This window comes from Salmo trutta, unplaced genomic scaffold, assembly GCF_901001165.1.
Source record: "Salmo trutta unplaced genomic scaffold, fSalTru1.1, whole genome shotgun sequence".
Taxonomy (NCBI): Eukaryota; Metazoa; Chordata; class Actinopteri; order Salmoniformes; family Salmonidae; genus Salmo; species Salmo trutta.
Genome location: NW_021822880.1, coordinates 46,165 through 63,876, shown reverse-complemented (window position 1 = coordinate 63,876; position 17,712 = coordinate 46,165). Strand labels below are relative to the sequence as shown.

The window sequence follows — 17,712 nt, the reverse complement described above, 5'->3', positions numbered from 1 at the left end:
AAGGAACATTGGCTAAAAACCAAGAGATTTATTGGGAGTTGTACAAGGAAACGTTCCTTCTAGAATAGACCGTACAAACCCCATGGGTCAAGAATAGAAATACAGTATATTACCCCATTCTAGAGGTTACTGGCATCTCATTAACATTTACCTGGAAGGTTGACGTTCTATAAGTCAAGGAAAAAAGGGTCCGTTTTAAAATCATGACCGTATTAACCACAGGATGTTCTGTGCTTGTCATGTAGGGAAAAAAGATAAACATTAAAAATAACTACTGATCTAAGAGAGAAGTTTCAGTCTGAGGATGGTGTTATTCAACGGTCCAGTTTAGCTCTCTTGGCTTCTGGTTCAGACGGTGCGACACTCACTCCAGAGATCTAGAAAACAACGTTAGTTACATGTCCAACCTTGAAATGAGTCATTGACATGACAGAAGATATTTTACCTGAACAGGTTTAGTTCCTAACTACATGGAAATGACCACCGTAGGATCTCTGTTAAGTTTGAAACAACAAACGTACCACAGGTTCGACCAGGGACATCCTGATCTTCTGGTGCTGGACGTTGGACGCGTCCAGACTGATGGTCACTTTGACCTTGTCAAACATGTTGAAGGAGTGGCCCTCCACCGTCAGACTAGGAGCCTGTTCTCACACACACAGAGTTACAGTTGAGCCATACACAAATAAAACAGATTTAATTTTCTCTGACACACAGCGAGGGTACCTCTTCGTTGAAGATCAGTTTGGGGCTGGGTTTGTCTTTGTTCTCAAAGAACACCGTTCCCTCCAGACCAAACTTAGGGATGAGAACGATGATGGCGTTCTTCCTCACAAACAGGATGAACCCCTCCTCATTCAGGATGCCTCTGCTCTTGAAGAACAGCTGGAGGAAACCATACATTATCAGGAAATCTGCCATCTCGGCCATGGGCTTATTTTATCTCAAACAGATGGAAACAGGGAGAGACGACCCGGAAATGTCCAGTAAGAAATGCTATTTTTCAATTTCCGTTGAAAAGCATTTTGCTACAGTACACTAATGAATATGACCCAGGTGTCCTTTTGTAAAATGGGTCCCACATCGTCAATGGGACTTCCTGGTTAAATAGCTTGTGTGTGGAAGACTACAGAGGCTCTAACAGGTCAGTGTGTTAGGTGAGACCAGTACCTGTGTGTGGAAGGCTACAGAGGCTCTAACAGGTCAGTGTGTTAGGTGAGACCAGTACCTGTGTGTGGAAGGCTACAGAGGCTCTAACAGGTCAGTGTGTTAGGTGAGACCAGTACCTGTGTGTGGAAGACTACAGAGGCTCTAACAGGTCAGTGTGTTAGGTGAGACCAGTACCTGTGTGTGGAAGACTACAGAGGCTCTAACAGGTCAGTGTGTTAGGTGAGACCAGTACCTGTGTGTGGAAGACTACAGAGGCTCTAACAGGTCAGTGTGTTAGGTGAGACCAGTACCTGTGTGTGGAAGACTACAGAGGCTCTAACAGGTCAGTGTGTTAGGTGAGACCAGTACCTGTGTGTGGAAGACTACAGAGGCTCTAACAGGTCAGTGTGTTAGGTGAGACCAGTACCTGTGTGTGGAAGACTACAGAGGCTCTAACAGGTCAGTGTGTTAGGTGAGACCAGTACCTGTGTGTGGAAGACTACAGAGGCTCTAACAGGTCAGTGTGTTAGGTGAGACCAGTACCTGTGTGTGGAAGACTACAGAGGCTCTAACAGGTCAGTGTGTTAGGTGAGACCAGTACCTGTGTGTGGAAGACTACAGAGCCTCTAACAGGTCAGTGTGTTAGGTGAGACCAGTACCTGTGTGTGGAAGACTACAGAGCCTCTAACAGGTCAGTGTGTTAGGTGAGACCAGTACCTGTGTGTGGAAGACTACAGAGGCTCTAACAGGTCAGTGTGTTAGGTGAGACCAGTACCTGTGTGTGGAAGACTACAGAGGCTCTAACAGGTCAGTGTGTTAGGTGAGACCAGTACCTGTGTGTGGAAGACTACAGAGGCTCTAACAGGTCAGTGTGTTAGGTGAGACCAGTACCTGTGTGTGGAAGACTACAGAGCCTCTAACAGGTCAGTGTGTTAGGTGAGACCAGTACCTGTGTGTGGAAGACTACAGAGGCTCTAACAGGTCAGTGTGTTAGGTGAGACCAGTACCTGTGTGTGGAAGGCTACAGAGGCTCTAACAGGTCAGTGTGTTAGGTGAGACCAGTACCTGTGTGTGGAAGGCTACAGAGGCTCTAACAGGTCAGTGTGTTAGGTGAGACCAGTACCTGTGTGTGGAAAACTACAGAGGCTCTAACAGGTCAGTGTGTTAGGTGAGACCAGTACCTGTGTGTGGAAGGCTACAGAGGCTCTAACAGGTCAGTGTGTTAGGTGAGACCAGTACCTGTGTGTGGAAGGCTACAGAGGCTCTAACAGGTCAGTGTGTTAGGTGAGACCAGTACCTGTGTGTGGAAGACTACAGAGGCTCTAACAGGTCAGTGTGTTAGGTGAGACCAGTACCTGTGTGTGGAAGACTACAGAGGCTCTAACAGGTCAGTGTGTTAGGTGAGACCAGTACCTGTGTGTGGAAGACTACAGAGGCTCTAACAGGTCAGTGTGTTAGGTGAGACCAGTACCTGTGTGTGGAAGACTACAGAGGCTCTAACAGGTCAGTGTGTTAGGTGAGACCAGTACCTGTGTGTGGAAGACTACAGAGGCTCTAACAGGTCAGTGTGTTAGGTGAGACCAGTACCTGTGTGTGGAAGACTACAGAGGCTCTAACAGGTCAGTGTGTTAGGTGAGACCAGTACCTGTGTGTGGAAGACTACAGAGCCTCTAACAGGTCAGTGTGTTAGGTGAGACCAGTACCTGTGTGTGGAAGACTACAGAGGCTCTAACAGGTCAGTGTGTTAGGTGAGACCAGTACCTGTGTGTGGAAGACTACAGAGGCTCTAACAGGTCAGTGTGTTAGGTGAGACCAGTACCTGTGTGTGGAAGGCTACAGAGGCTCTAACAGGTCAGTGTGTTAGGTGAGACCAGTACCTGTGTGTGGAAGACTACAGAGGCTCTAACAGGTCAGTGTGTTAGGTGAGACCAGTACCTGTGTGTGGAAGACTACAGAGGCTCTAACAGGTCAGTGTGTTAGGTGAGACCAGTACCTGTGTGTGGAAGACTACAGAGGCTCTAACAGGTCAGTGTGTTAGGTGAGACCAGTACCTGTGTGTGGAAGGCTACAGAGGCTCTAACAGGTCAGTGTGTTAGGTGAGACCAGTACCTGTGTGTGGAAGACTACAGAGGCTCTAACAGGTCAGTGTGTTAGGTGAGACCAGTACCTGTGTGTGGAAGACTACAGAGGCTCTAACAGGTCAGTGTGTTAGGTGAGACCAGTACCTGTGTGTGGAAGACTACAGAGGCTCTAACAGGTCAGTGTGTTAGGTGAGACCAGTACCTGTGTGTGGAAGACTACAGAGCCTCTAACAGGTCAGTGTGTTAGGTGAGACCAGTACCTGTGTGTGGAAGGCTACAGAGGCTCTAACAGGTCAGTGTGTTAGGTGAGACCAGTACCTGTGTGTGGAAGGCTACAGAGGCTCTAACAGGTCAGTGTGTTAGGTGAGACCAGTACCTGTGTGTGGAAGGCTACAGAGGCTCTAACAGGTCAGTGTGTTAGGTGAGACCAGTACCTGTGTGTGGAAGACTACAGAGGCTCTAACAGGTCAGTGTGTTAGGTGAGACCAGTACCTGTGTGTGGAAGACTACAGAGGCTCTAACAGGTCAGTGTGTTAGGTGAGACCAGTACCTGTGTGTGGAAGGCTACAGAGGCTCTAACAGGTCAGTGTGTTAGGTGAGACCAGTACCTGTGTGTGGAAGGCTACAGAGGCTCTAACAGGTCAGTGTGTTAGGTGAGACCAGTACCTGTGTGTGGAAGGCTACAGAGGCTCTAACAGGTCAGTGTGTTAGGTGAGACCAGTACCTGTGTGTGGAAGACTACAGAGGCTCTAACAGGTCAGTGTGTTAGGTGAGACCAGTACCTGTGTGTGGAAGGCTACAGAGGCTCTAACAGGTCAGTGTGTTAGGTGAGACCAGTACCTGTGTGTGGAAGACTACAGAGGCTCTAACAGGTCAGTGTGTTAGGTGAGACCAGTACCTGTGTGTGGAAGACTACAGAGGCTCTAACAGGTCAGTGTGTTAGGTGAGACCAGTACCTGTGTGTGGAAGACTACAGAGGCTCTAACAGGTCAGTGTGTTAGGTGAGACCAGTACCTGTGTGTGGAAGGCTACAGAGGCTCTAACAGGTCAGTGTGTTAGGTGAGACCAGTACCTGTGTGTGGAAGACTACAGAGGCTCTAACAGGTCAGTGTGTTAGGTGAGACCAGTACCTGTGTGTGGAAGGCTACAGAGGCTCTAACAGGTCAGTGTGTTAGGTGAGACCAGTACCTGTGTGTGGAAGGCTACAGAGGCTCTAACAGGTCAGTGTGTTAGGTGAGACCAGTACCTGTGTGTGGAAGACTACAGAGCCTCTAACAGGTCAGTGTGTTAGGTGAGACCAGTACCTGTGTGTGGAAGACTACAGAGGCTCTAACAGGTCAGTGTGTTAGGTGAGACCAGTACCTGTGTGTGGAAGACTACAGAGGCTCTAACAGGTCAGTGTGTTAGGTGAGACCAGTACCTGTGTGTGGAAGGCTACAGAGGCTCTCTGTGCGTACTGAGCCATCTTGTGTCTGTAGTTGAGGTTGTTGCAGAGGGCAGACTGCTTGTGTTTGTCCATCAGGTCTGGGTAGGTGCTGTCTGCTCCAATGGCTACAGCCAGCAGCCGATGCACGATGATGTCAGAGTATCTGTAGAGGTTACAATAACATCAGAACCAGTCAGGGTGGACTCACCAGTCAGGAGTAGAGAGAGGGTGTTCTCACCGTCTGATAGGTGAGGTGAAGTGTGTGTTCTCACCGTCTGATAGGCGAGGTGAAGTGTGTGTTCTCACCGTCTGATAGGCGAGGTGAAGTGTGTGTTCTCACCGTCTGATAGGCGAGGTGAAGTGTGTGTTCTCACCGTCTGATAGGTGAGGTGAAGTGTGTGTTCTCACCGTCTGATAGGTGAGGTGAAGTGTGTGTTCTCACCGTCTGATAGGTGAGGTGAAGTGTGTGTTCTCACCGTCTGATAGGTGAGGTGAAGTGTGTGTTCTCACCGTCTGATAGGCGAGGTGAAGTGTGTGTTCTCACCGTCTGATAGGCGAGGTGAAGTGTGTGTTCTCACCGTCTGATAGGCGAGGTGAAGTGTGTGTTCTCACCGTCTGATAGGCGAGGTGAAGTGTGTGTTCTCACCGTCTGATAGGCGAGGTGAAGTGTGTGTTCTCACCGTCTGATAGGCGAGGTGAAGTGTGTGTTCTCACCGTCTGATAGGCGAGGTGAAGTGTGTGTTCTCACCGTCTGATAGGCGAGGTGAAGTGTGTGTTCTCACCGTCTGATAGGCGAGGTGAAGTGTGTGTTCTCACCGTCTGATAGGCGAGGTGAAGTGTGCGTTCTCACCGTCTGATAGGCGAGGTGAAGTGTGCGTTCTCACCGTCTGATAGGCGAGGTGAAGTGTGCGTTCTCACCGTCTGATAGGCGAGGTGAAGTGTGCGTTCTCACCGTCTGATAGGCGAGGTGAAGTGTGTGTTCTCACCGTCTGATAGGCGAGGTGAAGTGTGTGTTCTCACCGTCTGATAGGCGAGGTGAAGTGTGTGTTCTCACCGTCTGATAGGCGAGGTGAAGTGTGTGTTCTCACCGTCTGATAGGCGAGGTGAAGTGTGTGTTCTCACCGTCTGATAGGTGAGGTGAAGTGTGTGTTCTCACCGTCTGATAGGCGAGGTGAAGTGTGTGTTCTCACCGTCTGATAGGCGAGGTGAAGTGTGTGTAGATGGGAGAGGCCAGTCCATAGTGGTGGAAGTCACTGTCCATCCCGGAGCAGAAGTACACAGCCTGCATCATGCAGCGTGTTGCTAGGATACGCAGCAAGGTGTTAAAGTAAGGGAAGCCGTCCACCTGGGCCGCGTCCAGAGAGTCAGCTAGAGCCTTGGCCGAGTCCGTGTGGATCACCAAGTCCTGAGGGGAGGGACAACAATGTTAGGACGACATTAGACTGATGTCAGAAACAACAACGTTAGGACTACATTAGACTGATGTCAGAAAAAAAAAAGTTAGGACTACATTAGACTGATGTCAGAAACAACAACGTTAGGACTACATTAGACTGATGTCAGAAACAACAACGTTAGGACTACATTAGACTGATGTCAGAAACAACAACGTTAGGACTACATTAGACTGATGTTGTTTCTGACGTTAGGACTACATTAGACTGTTGTTGTTTCTGACGTTAGGACTACATTCGACTGATGTTGTTTCTGACGTTAGGACTACATTAGACTGTTGTTGTTTCTGACGTTAGGACTACATTCGACTGATGTTGTTTCTGACGTTAGGACTACATTCGACTGATGTCAAAAACAACAACGTTAGGACTACATTATACTGATGTCAGAAACAACAACGTTAGGACTACATTAGACTGATGTCAGAAACAACAACGTTAGGACTACATTCGACTGATGTCAGAAACAACAACGTTAGGACTACATTAGACTGATGTCAGAAAGTGTAATACAAGGGAAACGGGGGGTTTATTTGTTGTAATTATTGATATCTATCCAAGGTTCTACGTCAGTCCCTATTTTGTTGTCCTTCGACCCAGAAAGGAACAATTGTCCCCAAAAAAGATCAAGTCTTATTAAAACTGTGTTTTAGCTAGAAGTATTGTCTATCGATGTGTTTTAGATGTTGATGTCTAGTCGATCTGAATATGTAGATGTACCTTAGACTTGGCAGCCTTGTTGAGGATGTCGTAGTTAGATGGAGGAGGGGCGGGGTGCTTCCTGAGAAGAGCACACTCTGAGAACTCATCATAAATCTTCTGAGCTACTGAAATGTTGGCCAGCAACATGAACTCCTCCACCATCGAGTTGGTCTCCCTGGGGAACAATAAAGTTATTTGAATTTGAAGCCACCGATACAGCGTGAACATCAAGTCTCTGAGCAGAGATCTACTGTTGGATGCTATAACTCAGTGACAAGGTAAACCTGGAAACAGCAGGATGCTTTGACAGGCCACAAAAAGCTTGTCAATATTCATGTGAATTCAGCTGAACTTGTTGAAGTTTAAACCATGTTAGTCAGGGTCAAAACGACAGCACAGTTTCAAGCATCATGAACAGACACATTCTAAAAGCCTTATTTTCCATTCTATATTCTAAAAGGCTTATTTTCAATTCTATATTCTAAAAGGCTTATTTTCAATTCTATATTCTAAAAGGCTTATTTTCAATTCTATATTCTAAAAGGCTTATTTTCAATTCTATATTCTAAAAGGCTTATTTTCAATTCTATATTCTAAAAGGCTTATTTTCAATTCTATATTCTAAAAGGCTTATTTTCAATTCTATATTCTAAAAGGCTTATTTTCAATTCTATATTCTAAAAGGCTTATTTTAAATTCTATATTCTAAAAGGCTTATTTTAAATTCTAGATTCTAAAAGGCTTATTTTAAATTCTAGATTCTAAAAGGCTTATTTTAAATTCTAGATTCTAAAAGGCTTATTTTAAATTCTAGATTCTAAAAGGCTTATTTTAAAAGGCTTATTTTAAATTCTAGATTCTAAAAGGCTTATTTTAAATTCTAGATTCTAAAAGGCTTATTTTAAAATCTAGATTCTAAAAGCCTTATTTTAAATTCTAGATTCTAAAAGCCTTATTTTAAATTCTAGATTCTAAAAGCCTTATTTTAAATTCTAGATTCTAAAAGGCTTATTTTAAATTCTAGATTCTAAAAGCCTTATTTTAAATTCTAGATTCTAAAAGGCTGACAACGTACTTGAGTTCCTTGGTCTGTAGGTCTATGGGGTCGTGAGTCTCACTGTCGATGTGGAAGCGAACCTCGGGCGAGGAGAGAGTCAACGCACTGAAACAACGGAAAACCACCATGTTAGATCACCAACAAAGACATGTATTTATACATTCCAACCAGTAAAACATATAGATTAATGAGACGATCAACCAGATCAATTAACATAAGCAATCCATCCATCAACCAACTAATCACTTTTGGGAATACATCAATCTGCCACAGTTCTAACGATCCGTCTCAACAGTTAGGGAAAAGGTTATCAACTACTGACATCACAGTCACAAACTCTTTCTCTATCCTGTCTCTTCAGGATCCTGGCTAGTCTGTTCAGGCCTCGTAACCTCTTACCCTTTCTCTATTCTGTCTCTTCAGGATCCTGGCTAGTCTGTTCAGGCCTCGTAACCTCTTACCCTTTCTCTATCCTGTCTCTTCAGGATCCTGGCTAGTCTGTTCAGACCTCGTAACCTCTTACCCTTTCTCTATCCTGTCTCTTCAGGATCCTGGCTAGTCTGTTCAGACCTCGTAACCTCTTACCCTTTCTCTATCCTGTCTCTTCAGGATCCTGGCTAGTCTGTTCAGGCTCGTAACCTCTTACCCTTTCTCTATCCTCCGTTTCTTCAGGATCCTGGCTAGTCTGTTAGACCTCGTAAGCTCTTACCCTTTCTCTATCCTCCGTTTCTTCAGGATCCTGGCTAGTCTGTTCAGACCTCGTAAGCTCTTACCCTTTCTCTATCCTGTCTCTTCAGGATCCTGGCTAGTCTGTTCAGACCTCGTAAGCTCTTACCCTTTCTCTATCCTCCGTTTCTTCAGGATCCTGGCTAGTCTGTTCAGACCTCGTAAGCTCTTACCCTTTCTCTATCCTCTGTTTCTTCAGGATCCTGGCTAGTCTGTTCAGACCTCGTAACCTCTTACCCTTTCTCTATCCTGTCTCTTCAGGATCCTGGCTAGTCTGTTCAGGCTCGTAACCTCACCCTTTCTCTATCCTCCGTTTCTTCAGGATCCTGGCTAGTCTGTTAGACCTCGTAAGCTCTTACCCTTTCTCTATCCTCCGTTTCTTCAGGATCCTGGCTAGTCTGTTCAGACCTCGTAAGCTCTTACCCTTTCTCTATCCTGTCTCTTCAGGATCCTGGCTAGTCTGTTCAGACCTCGTAAGCTCTTACCCTTTCTCTATCCTCCGTTTCTTCAGGATCCTGGCTAGTCTGTTCAGACCTCATAAGCTCTTACCCTTTCTCTATCCTCTGTTTCTTCAGGATCCTGGCTAGTCTGTTCAGACCTCGTAACCTCTTACCCTTTATCCTGTCTCTTCAGGATCCTGGCTAGTCTGTTCAGGCTCGTAACCTCTTACCCTTTCTCTATCCTCCGTTTCTTCAGGATCCTGGCTAGTCTGTTAGACCTCGTAAGCTCTTACCCTTTCTCTATCCTCCGTTTCTTCAGGATCCTGGCTAGTCTGTTCAGACCTCGTAAGCTCTTACCCTTTCTCTATCCTCTGTTTCTTCAGGATCCTGGCTAGTCTGTTCAGACCTCGTAACCTCTTACCCTTTCTCTATCCTGTCTCTTCAGGATCCTGGCTAGTCTGTTCAGACCTCGTAACCTCTTACCCTTTCTCTATCCTGTCTCTTCAGGATCCTGGCTAGTCTGTTCAGACCTCGTAACCTCTTACCCTTTCTCTATCCTCCGTTTCTTCAGGATCCTGGCTAGTCTGTTCAGACCTCGTAACCTCTTACCCTTTCTCTATCCTGTCTCTTCAGGATCCTGGCTAGTCTGTTAGACCTCGTAAGCTCTTACCCTTTCTCTATCCTCCGTTTCTTCAGGATCCTGGCTAGTCTGTTAGACCTCGTAAGCTCTTACCCTTTCTCTATCCTCCGTTTCTTCAGGATCCTGGCTAGTCTGTTCAGACCTCGTAACCTCTTACCCTTTCTCTATCCTCCGTTTCTTCAGGATCTTGGCCAGTCTGTTCAGTCCTCGTAAGCTCTTGGTGGTGTCATCATTCATGTTGGCGTCATCAATCCTCATCTGGGCCTCGGCGTACGTCAGGGAGGCCTGGAGGAAGAATTATCATTCAATTCAATAAACTTTATTGATCCCTGAGGGGCATTTCTAAGTCTTACATTGTCTCAATCACAACTGTTACATTGTCAAATGTGTGAGTTTACTCTCCCCCTACCTTGGAGTTGATGACACTTTTAGTGAATCTGGTCTGGACTATCTCAGCCTTGTCGTTGATCTCCCATATACAAGAGAAGGCCAGCCTACAGAGAGGAGACACCATGAACACCACTAATGGTAAATGACAACAACAACTAAATATATGATGTCTTAAGGAGGTATTAAAGTCACCTCTCCACACTGGATCGTAGAGAACACAGGTTGGAGCTCAGCAGTTCAGGAACCATGTCGATCCTCTGTGGGAGACAACCAGCTGTGTTAACAATACAACACTGAAATGGAACCCTATTCCCTATATTTTGGACTACTTCTGACCCGGGCTCTGGTAAAACGTAGTGCACTATATAGGGAATAGGGTGCCGTTGAAGACGTACTAAAAAGAGCTAGCTAGGGTTCATCGAGGTTACTATGTGATGATACAGAGGATCTCCTACCCTTCCAGTCAGGTAGACTGTAGTGCCTCTGTTTGCAGCCTCCAGGTCCATGGCGTTGCCTGGACGGATGAAGTGGCTCACGTCAGCAATGTGGACACCAACCTTAAACACACAATGAAACAGGCACCATGACTTCTCAACTTTCAATTCTGTTCCATCACATTACCAATTAAATACATTCTGTTACCTCATCCGTCCAATACAATGTTGTGATAAAGTTAGTTCATCAGTGTCCTACCTCTTGGTTTCCATTGGGCAGGTCTCTGCAGTGCAGAGCATCATCTATGTCCGTACAGCCAGGAGGATCCACACTGCAGACAGTCAGGTTCCTCAGGTCCTCTCTCACAGCCATGTCCTGATAGAAGATCAAATAAGGTTTAGTGATGCATTATTACCTGTTATAAGCATGTTATGAGCCTTTATAAAGTATTATAACCACACCATAATGCAATTATACCAACAGGCTTTAAGTAGTGTTAGCAAATTGTTGATTGTTATAACAACGTAGCCACCAGCTGACAACCATTGATATATGTCTTGACACAAAATGGCCGCCATAACAGGACCCCCAGTTACCTCCTCTGTGATGTTCCAGGGCATCTTGGGGAGGAAACTGAGGACGGCCTGTGAGAAGTCCTGGTGAGGGACATCATGCTCCAGCAGTAGCACCTCCGTCTCTGTCTCCTTGTCCCCTGCACTTCCCAGGCTACGAACAAAATGGCCCTGAGAGGAGGAGAGAGAGAGGAGGAGAGAGGGAGAGGAGGAGAAGGAGAGGAGGAGAGAGGGAGAGAAGGAGAGGAGGAGAGAGGGAGAGAAGGAGAGAGGGGTGGGTGAGGAGAGAATGGTGCCTAGTCTCTGCTAGCTCCTCAAAGACAGAAAGAGGAGAGAGAAGCAGTTGACTATGATTGAGGTGCGTTCCAGGTCCTCTTCATTGCAGTCGCGCTGCACATCTCATGTACATCCTACACTTCTCCAGACATTGATATCCGGTAATGATACGTGATCATCTGAGCAGCCCAACTGTAATAAAGAGGACCTGAGAGACACATACATTAGGGTATCTGGAGTGCTTGGGCCAGCCGTCGATGGCCACCATGATCCTCTGTCCTGCCAACGTGGCCGCCTGGCGCGTCTCGATACGGATCCTGGGGATACGACGGTCAGCTGGGGTGAAGAGGTGACGGGTCGCCTGGGAAGGGAAGAAGGGGTAAAAGACCAGGAACAATGAGATATCTTTGGTCTTGTCCACATTCGTCAGCACAAAACAAGTACGACAGACGACAAATAATCACAAGAGAAACCAAAGCATGGTGGTATATGCATCCATATTGACAAATACTCATGTAGGATTTCTGAAGGGTTTGATTTGATTGATGTATTGATTGACAGAGCAGAGTGAGGTGACGCACCTCTTTGATTTGGGACAGGAAGAGCATGCCACAGAAGGGTCTCCAGTTCCTCTTGATGATGCCCACCACCCTGCCTGTGGGCTTCCGTGACGCCACCCCCGACGGACCACTCTTCAACTCTGCCTCCTCCTCCTCTGTGACATCATCCTCCTTGGGCCCCTCGTCCTGCAGCACCACAGAGGACGGAGCCACCCATTGGTTCAGAGGCAGGATCTCCACAGCAACCAGGTCCTGATGGACAGCCCTGTTCAAGTTCTGTAGGCCTTGGATGAGAACCTGAGGGGCGGGACAGGAAGAGGACGTGTTACCATGGTAACCAACGCTGCTTCGTTTACATTTCCCATCCAATCACTCGCTCACTCACTCATCCCCATGTCACCAGCTGGCACTTAGAACAGCATCAAAGATTCTCCACTCCCATCCAATGGTAAAGGAAAAATAATACTGTTGATAACTCACTTTTCCAAACCAGGTACATGAACAGAGGAGCTAACTAACAATGAGGAAATATTCAATAACTGTTGGAGGACTTAAAGAATGTTCCATACTTCTATGGCAGGTTACACGGCCAGAATCCACAAATGAACATGAGCTATGCTTTAGCAGCACTCACCTCTGTACTGTCATCTCCTTCTCCGTGGACAAACACAGTAGCCTCCAGGTAGTTGTCTCTGCTAGCCCGGAACGTTCCCTGTTGGAAGGTCCCACTCTTAATCCCAGACTGGATCCTAGACAGGGGCAGGTGCTCCGAGAACAACACCTTACTGCTGGTGATCTCATTCTGGGGGAGGGAGGGAGGGAGGAATTAAACGAATAACCATGAATATGCAGATCTAACATTCTTTATGAATATGCAGATCTAACTTTCTCTATGAATCTAAAATAGCTGCTGCAGAAAGTACATATGTGTAAATGTGATATTGTGTAGATATTAGTTACCTTGTCATCGTTGGTCAAAGCCAGTCGATCCACCAGCTCAGGGTTGGCTATCAGACTCTTGACGTACTCCTCACCTGTGTGGAACAGAGGATGGATGTAGTCGGCATCTCCTAAAGTAAACATGTAGTCGGCATCTCCTAAAGTAAACATGTAGTCGGCATCTCCTCAAGTAAACATGTAGTCGGCATCTCCTCAAGTAAACATGTAGTCGGCATCTCCTCAAGTAAACATGTAGTCGGCATCTCCTCAAGTAAACATGTAGTCGGCATCTCCTCAAGTAAACATGTAGTCGGCATCTCCTCAAGTAAACATGTAGTCGGCATCTTCTAAAGTAAACATGTAGTCGGCATCTCCTAAAGTAAACATGTAGTCGGCATCTCCTAAAGTAAACATGTAGTCGGCATCTCCTCAAGTAAACATGTAGTCGGCATCTCCTAAAGTAAACATGTAGTCGGCATCTCCTAAAGTAAACATGTAGTCGGCATCTCCTAAAGTAAACATGTTGTCGGCATCTCCTCAAGTAAACATGTAGTCGACATCTCCTAAAGTAAACATGTAGTCGACATCTCCTAAAGTAAACATGTAGTCGGCATCTCCTCAAGTAAACATGTTGTCGGCATCTCCTCAAGTAAACATGTAGTCGGCATCTCCTCAAGTAAACATGTAGTCGACATCTTCTAAAGTAAACATGTAGTCGGCATCTCCTAAAGTAAACATGTAGTCGGCATCTCCTAAAGTAAACATGTAGTCGGCATCTCCTCAAGTAAACATGTAGTCGGCATCTCCTCAAGTAAACATGTAGTCGGCATCTCCTAAAGTAAACATGTAGTCGGCATCTCCTAAAGTAAACATGTAGTCGGCATCTCCTAAAGTAAACATGTAGTCGGCATCTCCTAAAGTAAACATGTAGTCGGCATCTCCTCAAGTAAACATGTAGTCGACATCTCGTAAAGTAAACATGTAGTCGGCATCTTCTAAAGTAAACATGTAGTCGACATGTTGAACCCATGTAGTATTGTGACCTTGTGATTAAGGTTAAAGACATGAACAGCGGTCTCATCTTGGAGTATTGAGGTAACAGATATTGTGATATTAAAGACATGAACAGCCGTCTCATCTTGGAGTATTGAGGTAACAGATATTGTGATATTAAAGACATGAACAGCCGTCTCATCTTGGAGTATTGAGGTAACAGATATTGTGATATTAAAGACATGAACAGCCGTCTCATCTTGGAGTATTGAGGTAACAGATATTGTGATATTAAAGACATGAACAGCCGTCTCATCTTGGAGTATTGAGGTAACAGATATTGTGATATTAAAGACATGAACAGCCGTCTCATCTTGGGGTATATGGTAGTTGTTGTGAAATTGTCAGATTACTTGCTGTTAGATATTACTGCATGGTCGGAACTAGAAGCACAAGCATTTCGCTACACTCGCATTAACATCTGCTAACCATGTTTATGTGACCAATAAAATGTGATTTGAGGTAACAGAGGTGTGTTGTTTCTTACATCTGTATGTGAGCAGGCCGGCCTCCTCTGCTTTCTCCTTGTTGCCCCGGTCATTGGTCAGCAAAACAACCTTTAACCCCTTGTTGTTCAGATGATCACTGTACCACTTTGTAGATATGCGGATGGCTCTGTCATTACGATCGTTGGCGCTTTCCCCCTGCTCTCTCTCTATATACGTTTCTCTGGAACAGAACAATACAACCATGCATTGCTTTGAAAAGCATTGATCGGTCACAAATGGATGGACAGTTAAGGCGTCAGCATGCTTCAGTTCGGCTGGCGACTAGCCTGAGCTCGGTTAGCTGAACGAGTGTGCTCTTATACTTAAAAAGACCTTGGCTTGAAAAACAAGAAAAAAAAATGGCAATAGTACTGTTTGTCCATTTTGAGACGCCATAGCCAGTATACACTTCCACAAAATAGTCAGAATTAATATAACTCAATAAATCTGTCATAAATTTACTTTTTTGCCTAGATCTTAGTCACGCAATTTTTCATCTGATTAGGATGTTTGGTGCAGTATTTCTCAAGAGAAACCGTGAATGAGGACGAGTCGTTAATCGCTGAACAACAGCAGGCACTTCATTGAAGAATCCCTACTGTTGACCAATCAGCGATTAAGGCGTAGACTGCGGCTTGCCTCAAGAACAAAATGTGTGCACGAACAGCTTAAAAAGCCCTTGCCAAAGTCCAAAAAACTAAACATCACAAAATGTCGTCGTAATATATGCGCAAACTCTTCCAAACTGTTTTGGCTGGGAAACATGCTGACTTCAGTCTTGCTTCAACTTATTTCAGTCAATTGGTACATCGGCGTCAGTGGTGGGATAACCCCAAGGGTCCCTGATTCAAAACCAAGTTAGGCTGCACCCCCTCAAATCACTACAAAACCAAGTTAGGCTGCACCCCCTTAAATCACTACAAAACCAAGTTAGGCTGCACCCCCTTAAATCACTACAAAACCAAGTTAGGCTGCACCCCCTTAAATCACTACAAAACCAAGTTAGGCTGCACCCCCTCAAATCACTACAAAACCAAGTTAGGCTGCACCCCCTCAAATCACTACAAAACCAAGTTAGGCTGCACCCCCTTAAATCACTACAAAACCAAGTTAGGCTGCACCCCCTTAAATCACTATAAAACCAAGTTAGGCTGCACCCCCTTAAATCACTACAAAACCAAGTTAGGCTGCACCCCCTCAAATCACTACAAAACCAAGTTAGGCTGCACCCCCTTAAATCACTACAAAACCAAGTTAGGCTGCACCCCCTTAAATCACTACAAAACCAAGTTAGGCTGCACCCCCTTAAATCACTACAAAACCAAGTTAGGCTGCACCCCCTTAAATCACTACAAAACCAAGTTAGGCTGCACCCCCTCAAATCACTACAAAACCAAGTTAGGCTGCACCCCCTTAAATCACTACAAAACCAAGTTAGGCTGCACCCCCTTAAATCCCTACAAAACCAAGTTAGGCTGCACCCCCTTAAATCACTACAAAACCAAGTTAGGCTGCACCCCCTTAAATCCCTACAAAACCAAGTTAGGCTGCACCCCCTTAAATCACTACAAAACCAAGTTAGGCTGCACCCCCTTAAATCACTACAAAACCAAGTTAGGCTGCACCCCCTTAAATCACTACAAAACAGTCAGTTATCTACCTGTGATGTTCGTTAGTGAAAGTGTAAACGTGTTTTTCCTTGTCGTGAAGGATGTCTTTCAATCGCTTGTAAATGGGAGCGCTCCTGTGGCGGACCTCTTGGAGTACAGTCTGCAGAATGATCACGTTCTTGATCAAGGGATCCTCCAGGATATCAATCTACAGACATTAAACGGGATATTGATTCAGCATGGTAGAATGTCACAGCTGAAAGTTAGTCAAATTAGTGTTAGCTAGATCAGGGTTTCCCAAACTTGATCCTGCACGTTGTGGTTTCTACCCCAGCACTACATAGCTGACTCAAATATCCAACTCATCATCGAGCTTTGATTATTTTCATCTGCTGTGTAGGGCAAAAACCAAAACGTGCACCCGGGGGACGGGGCAGGACCGAGCTTGGGAAACCCTGAGCTTGATAAATTAACTTTCACCAGAGGCGTGTCAGACATCTAAACTGTAGTGATGCGGTGGGACAATCTAGCGTTTACTTTAGACATGTCCTTTTTGTATTGATTTGTTGTTAATAATAACGTTTACGTTAGACATTATTCCACAGTAACGTACCTGGCTCAACACAACGTTTGTGTCTGGGAGTAAATAGTGTGGGAAAGAACACAAGTTGCTTTCAATGCAAGCGTCTTTCTGCAACACAGACTCTTCTTGCTTGCATTCTGTACAAACTTCACTTCCGCACCAAATGTCGTCTCGCAGGTAGTGCTCACGGACTATTTTCATGATCCCGCCTGATCGGGTTTTCTTTACGAAAGTTTTTGATTTCAACATTACTACGATAAATATCTATTACAACAGTAATTTTGATACGTTTCTACTCATAGGTGTACATCAACAAACAGACCGATGTACACACGTGGGAGGAGGGAAGATAAAAACATTTCCGGGGTTTCTTGTGACGGATCATATCTGATTCAGATTCTATTGTGAAAGTTACCAGATACTTTGTGTACTTTTTATACATGTATCAATTAAATCTGTGTATTTTAGAAACAATTTAGGGGGAATTTTATGATCGATAATTAAATATGTCATAATATAATATTTTCCAACTCTGTGTAAAACTATGTAAGGCCATCTTCTTTTTCTTCTTCATTTTAATCTTGGTGTGCAAACCAACCTTCAGAAGCGTTACAGCTCCGTAGCGGGCTGGAGTGTGATAGAGACAGCGCAAGTCCTCGTCAACAACACTTGCATGCATAATCAGGGTGGAATACGTCATCTTGTTTCCTTGAAAACTATAAAGAGGTCTGTAGCGACTGATAATGTAATAACTGCCAATAATGTAATATCGGCTAATAATGTAATAACTTTCACATTTAACATTTTATAAATGCTGATAATGTAATAAATTGCCAATAATGTGTAATAAATATGCTGAACGCATAACGTAATAACATTTTTGAGTATAATGTAATAGTTACTACAGTTAGTTAATACATTATGCGTTGATTATGACATAAAGTGTGTAACTTTTTTTTAATCAATAGTGTCATGATTTCAACCAATGATGCAATAACAACCTAAAATCACTATCTTTGTTTAATGTCATGCATATTAAGTGTCACACACTTGAGGAATACTTTTCATTTGCATCCATTACCACAACAGACTTGCAGGGGGAGGGGTTCACTAACAGACTGACTGACTGAT

At 45.0% G+C, this 17,712-nt stretch overlaps 1 protein-coding gene across 1 annotated transcript; it reads right to left on the bottom strand.

The window, feature by feature from the left end:
• Window positions 1–8: 8 nt before the first annotated feature.
• LOC115186250 (exosome complex exonuclease RRP44) lies at window positions 9–16,931 on the bottom strand. Its single transcript, XM_029745923.1, has 20 exons — window positions 16,612–16,931; window positions 16,049–16,206; window positions 14,388–14,569; window positions 12,869–12,942; window positions 12,543–12,710; window positions 11,930–12,205; window positions 11,572–11,709; window positions 11,097–11,243; window positions 10,759–10,875; window positions 10,521–10,622; window positions 10,258–10,322; window positions 10,085–10,169; window positions 9,833–9,960; window positions 7,888–7,974; window positions 6,831–6,987; window positions 5,847–6,061; window positions 4,651–4,819; window positions 727–885; window positions 522–644; window positions 9–377 (listed from the first exon to the last, which is right to left on the bottom strand). The coding sequence occupies exons 1-20, from the start codon at window positions 16,828–16,830 to the stop codon at window positions 315–317; spliced, it is 2,832 nt and encodes a 943-aa protein (XP_029601783.1). The 5' UTR covers window positions 16,831–16,931; the 3' UTR covers window positions 9–314.
• Between the last annotated feature and the right edge of the window lie 781 nt (window positions 16,932–17,712).

Excerpts from the sequence above, each read along its gene's own strand:
- LOC115186250 (XM_029745923.1), bottom strand. The coding sequence starts at position 16,830 with ATGTTGAAATCAAAAACTTTCGTAAAGAAAACCCGATCAGGCGGGATC. Across the intron at positions 12,206-12,542 it reads AAGGAGATGACAGTACAGAG|GTTCTCATCCAAGGCCTACA; the intron begins GTGAGTGCTGCT and ends CCCGCCCCTCAG. Across the intron at positions 11,244-11,571 it reads AGCACTCCAGATACCCTAAT|GGCCATTTTGTTCGTAGCCT; the intron begins GTATGTGTCTCT and ends TCCTCCTCTCAG.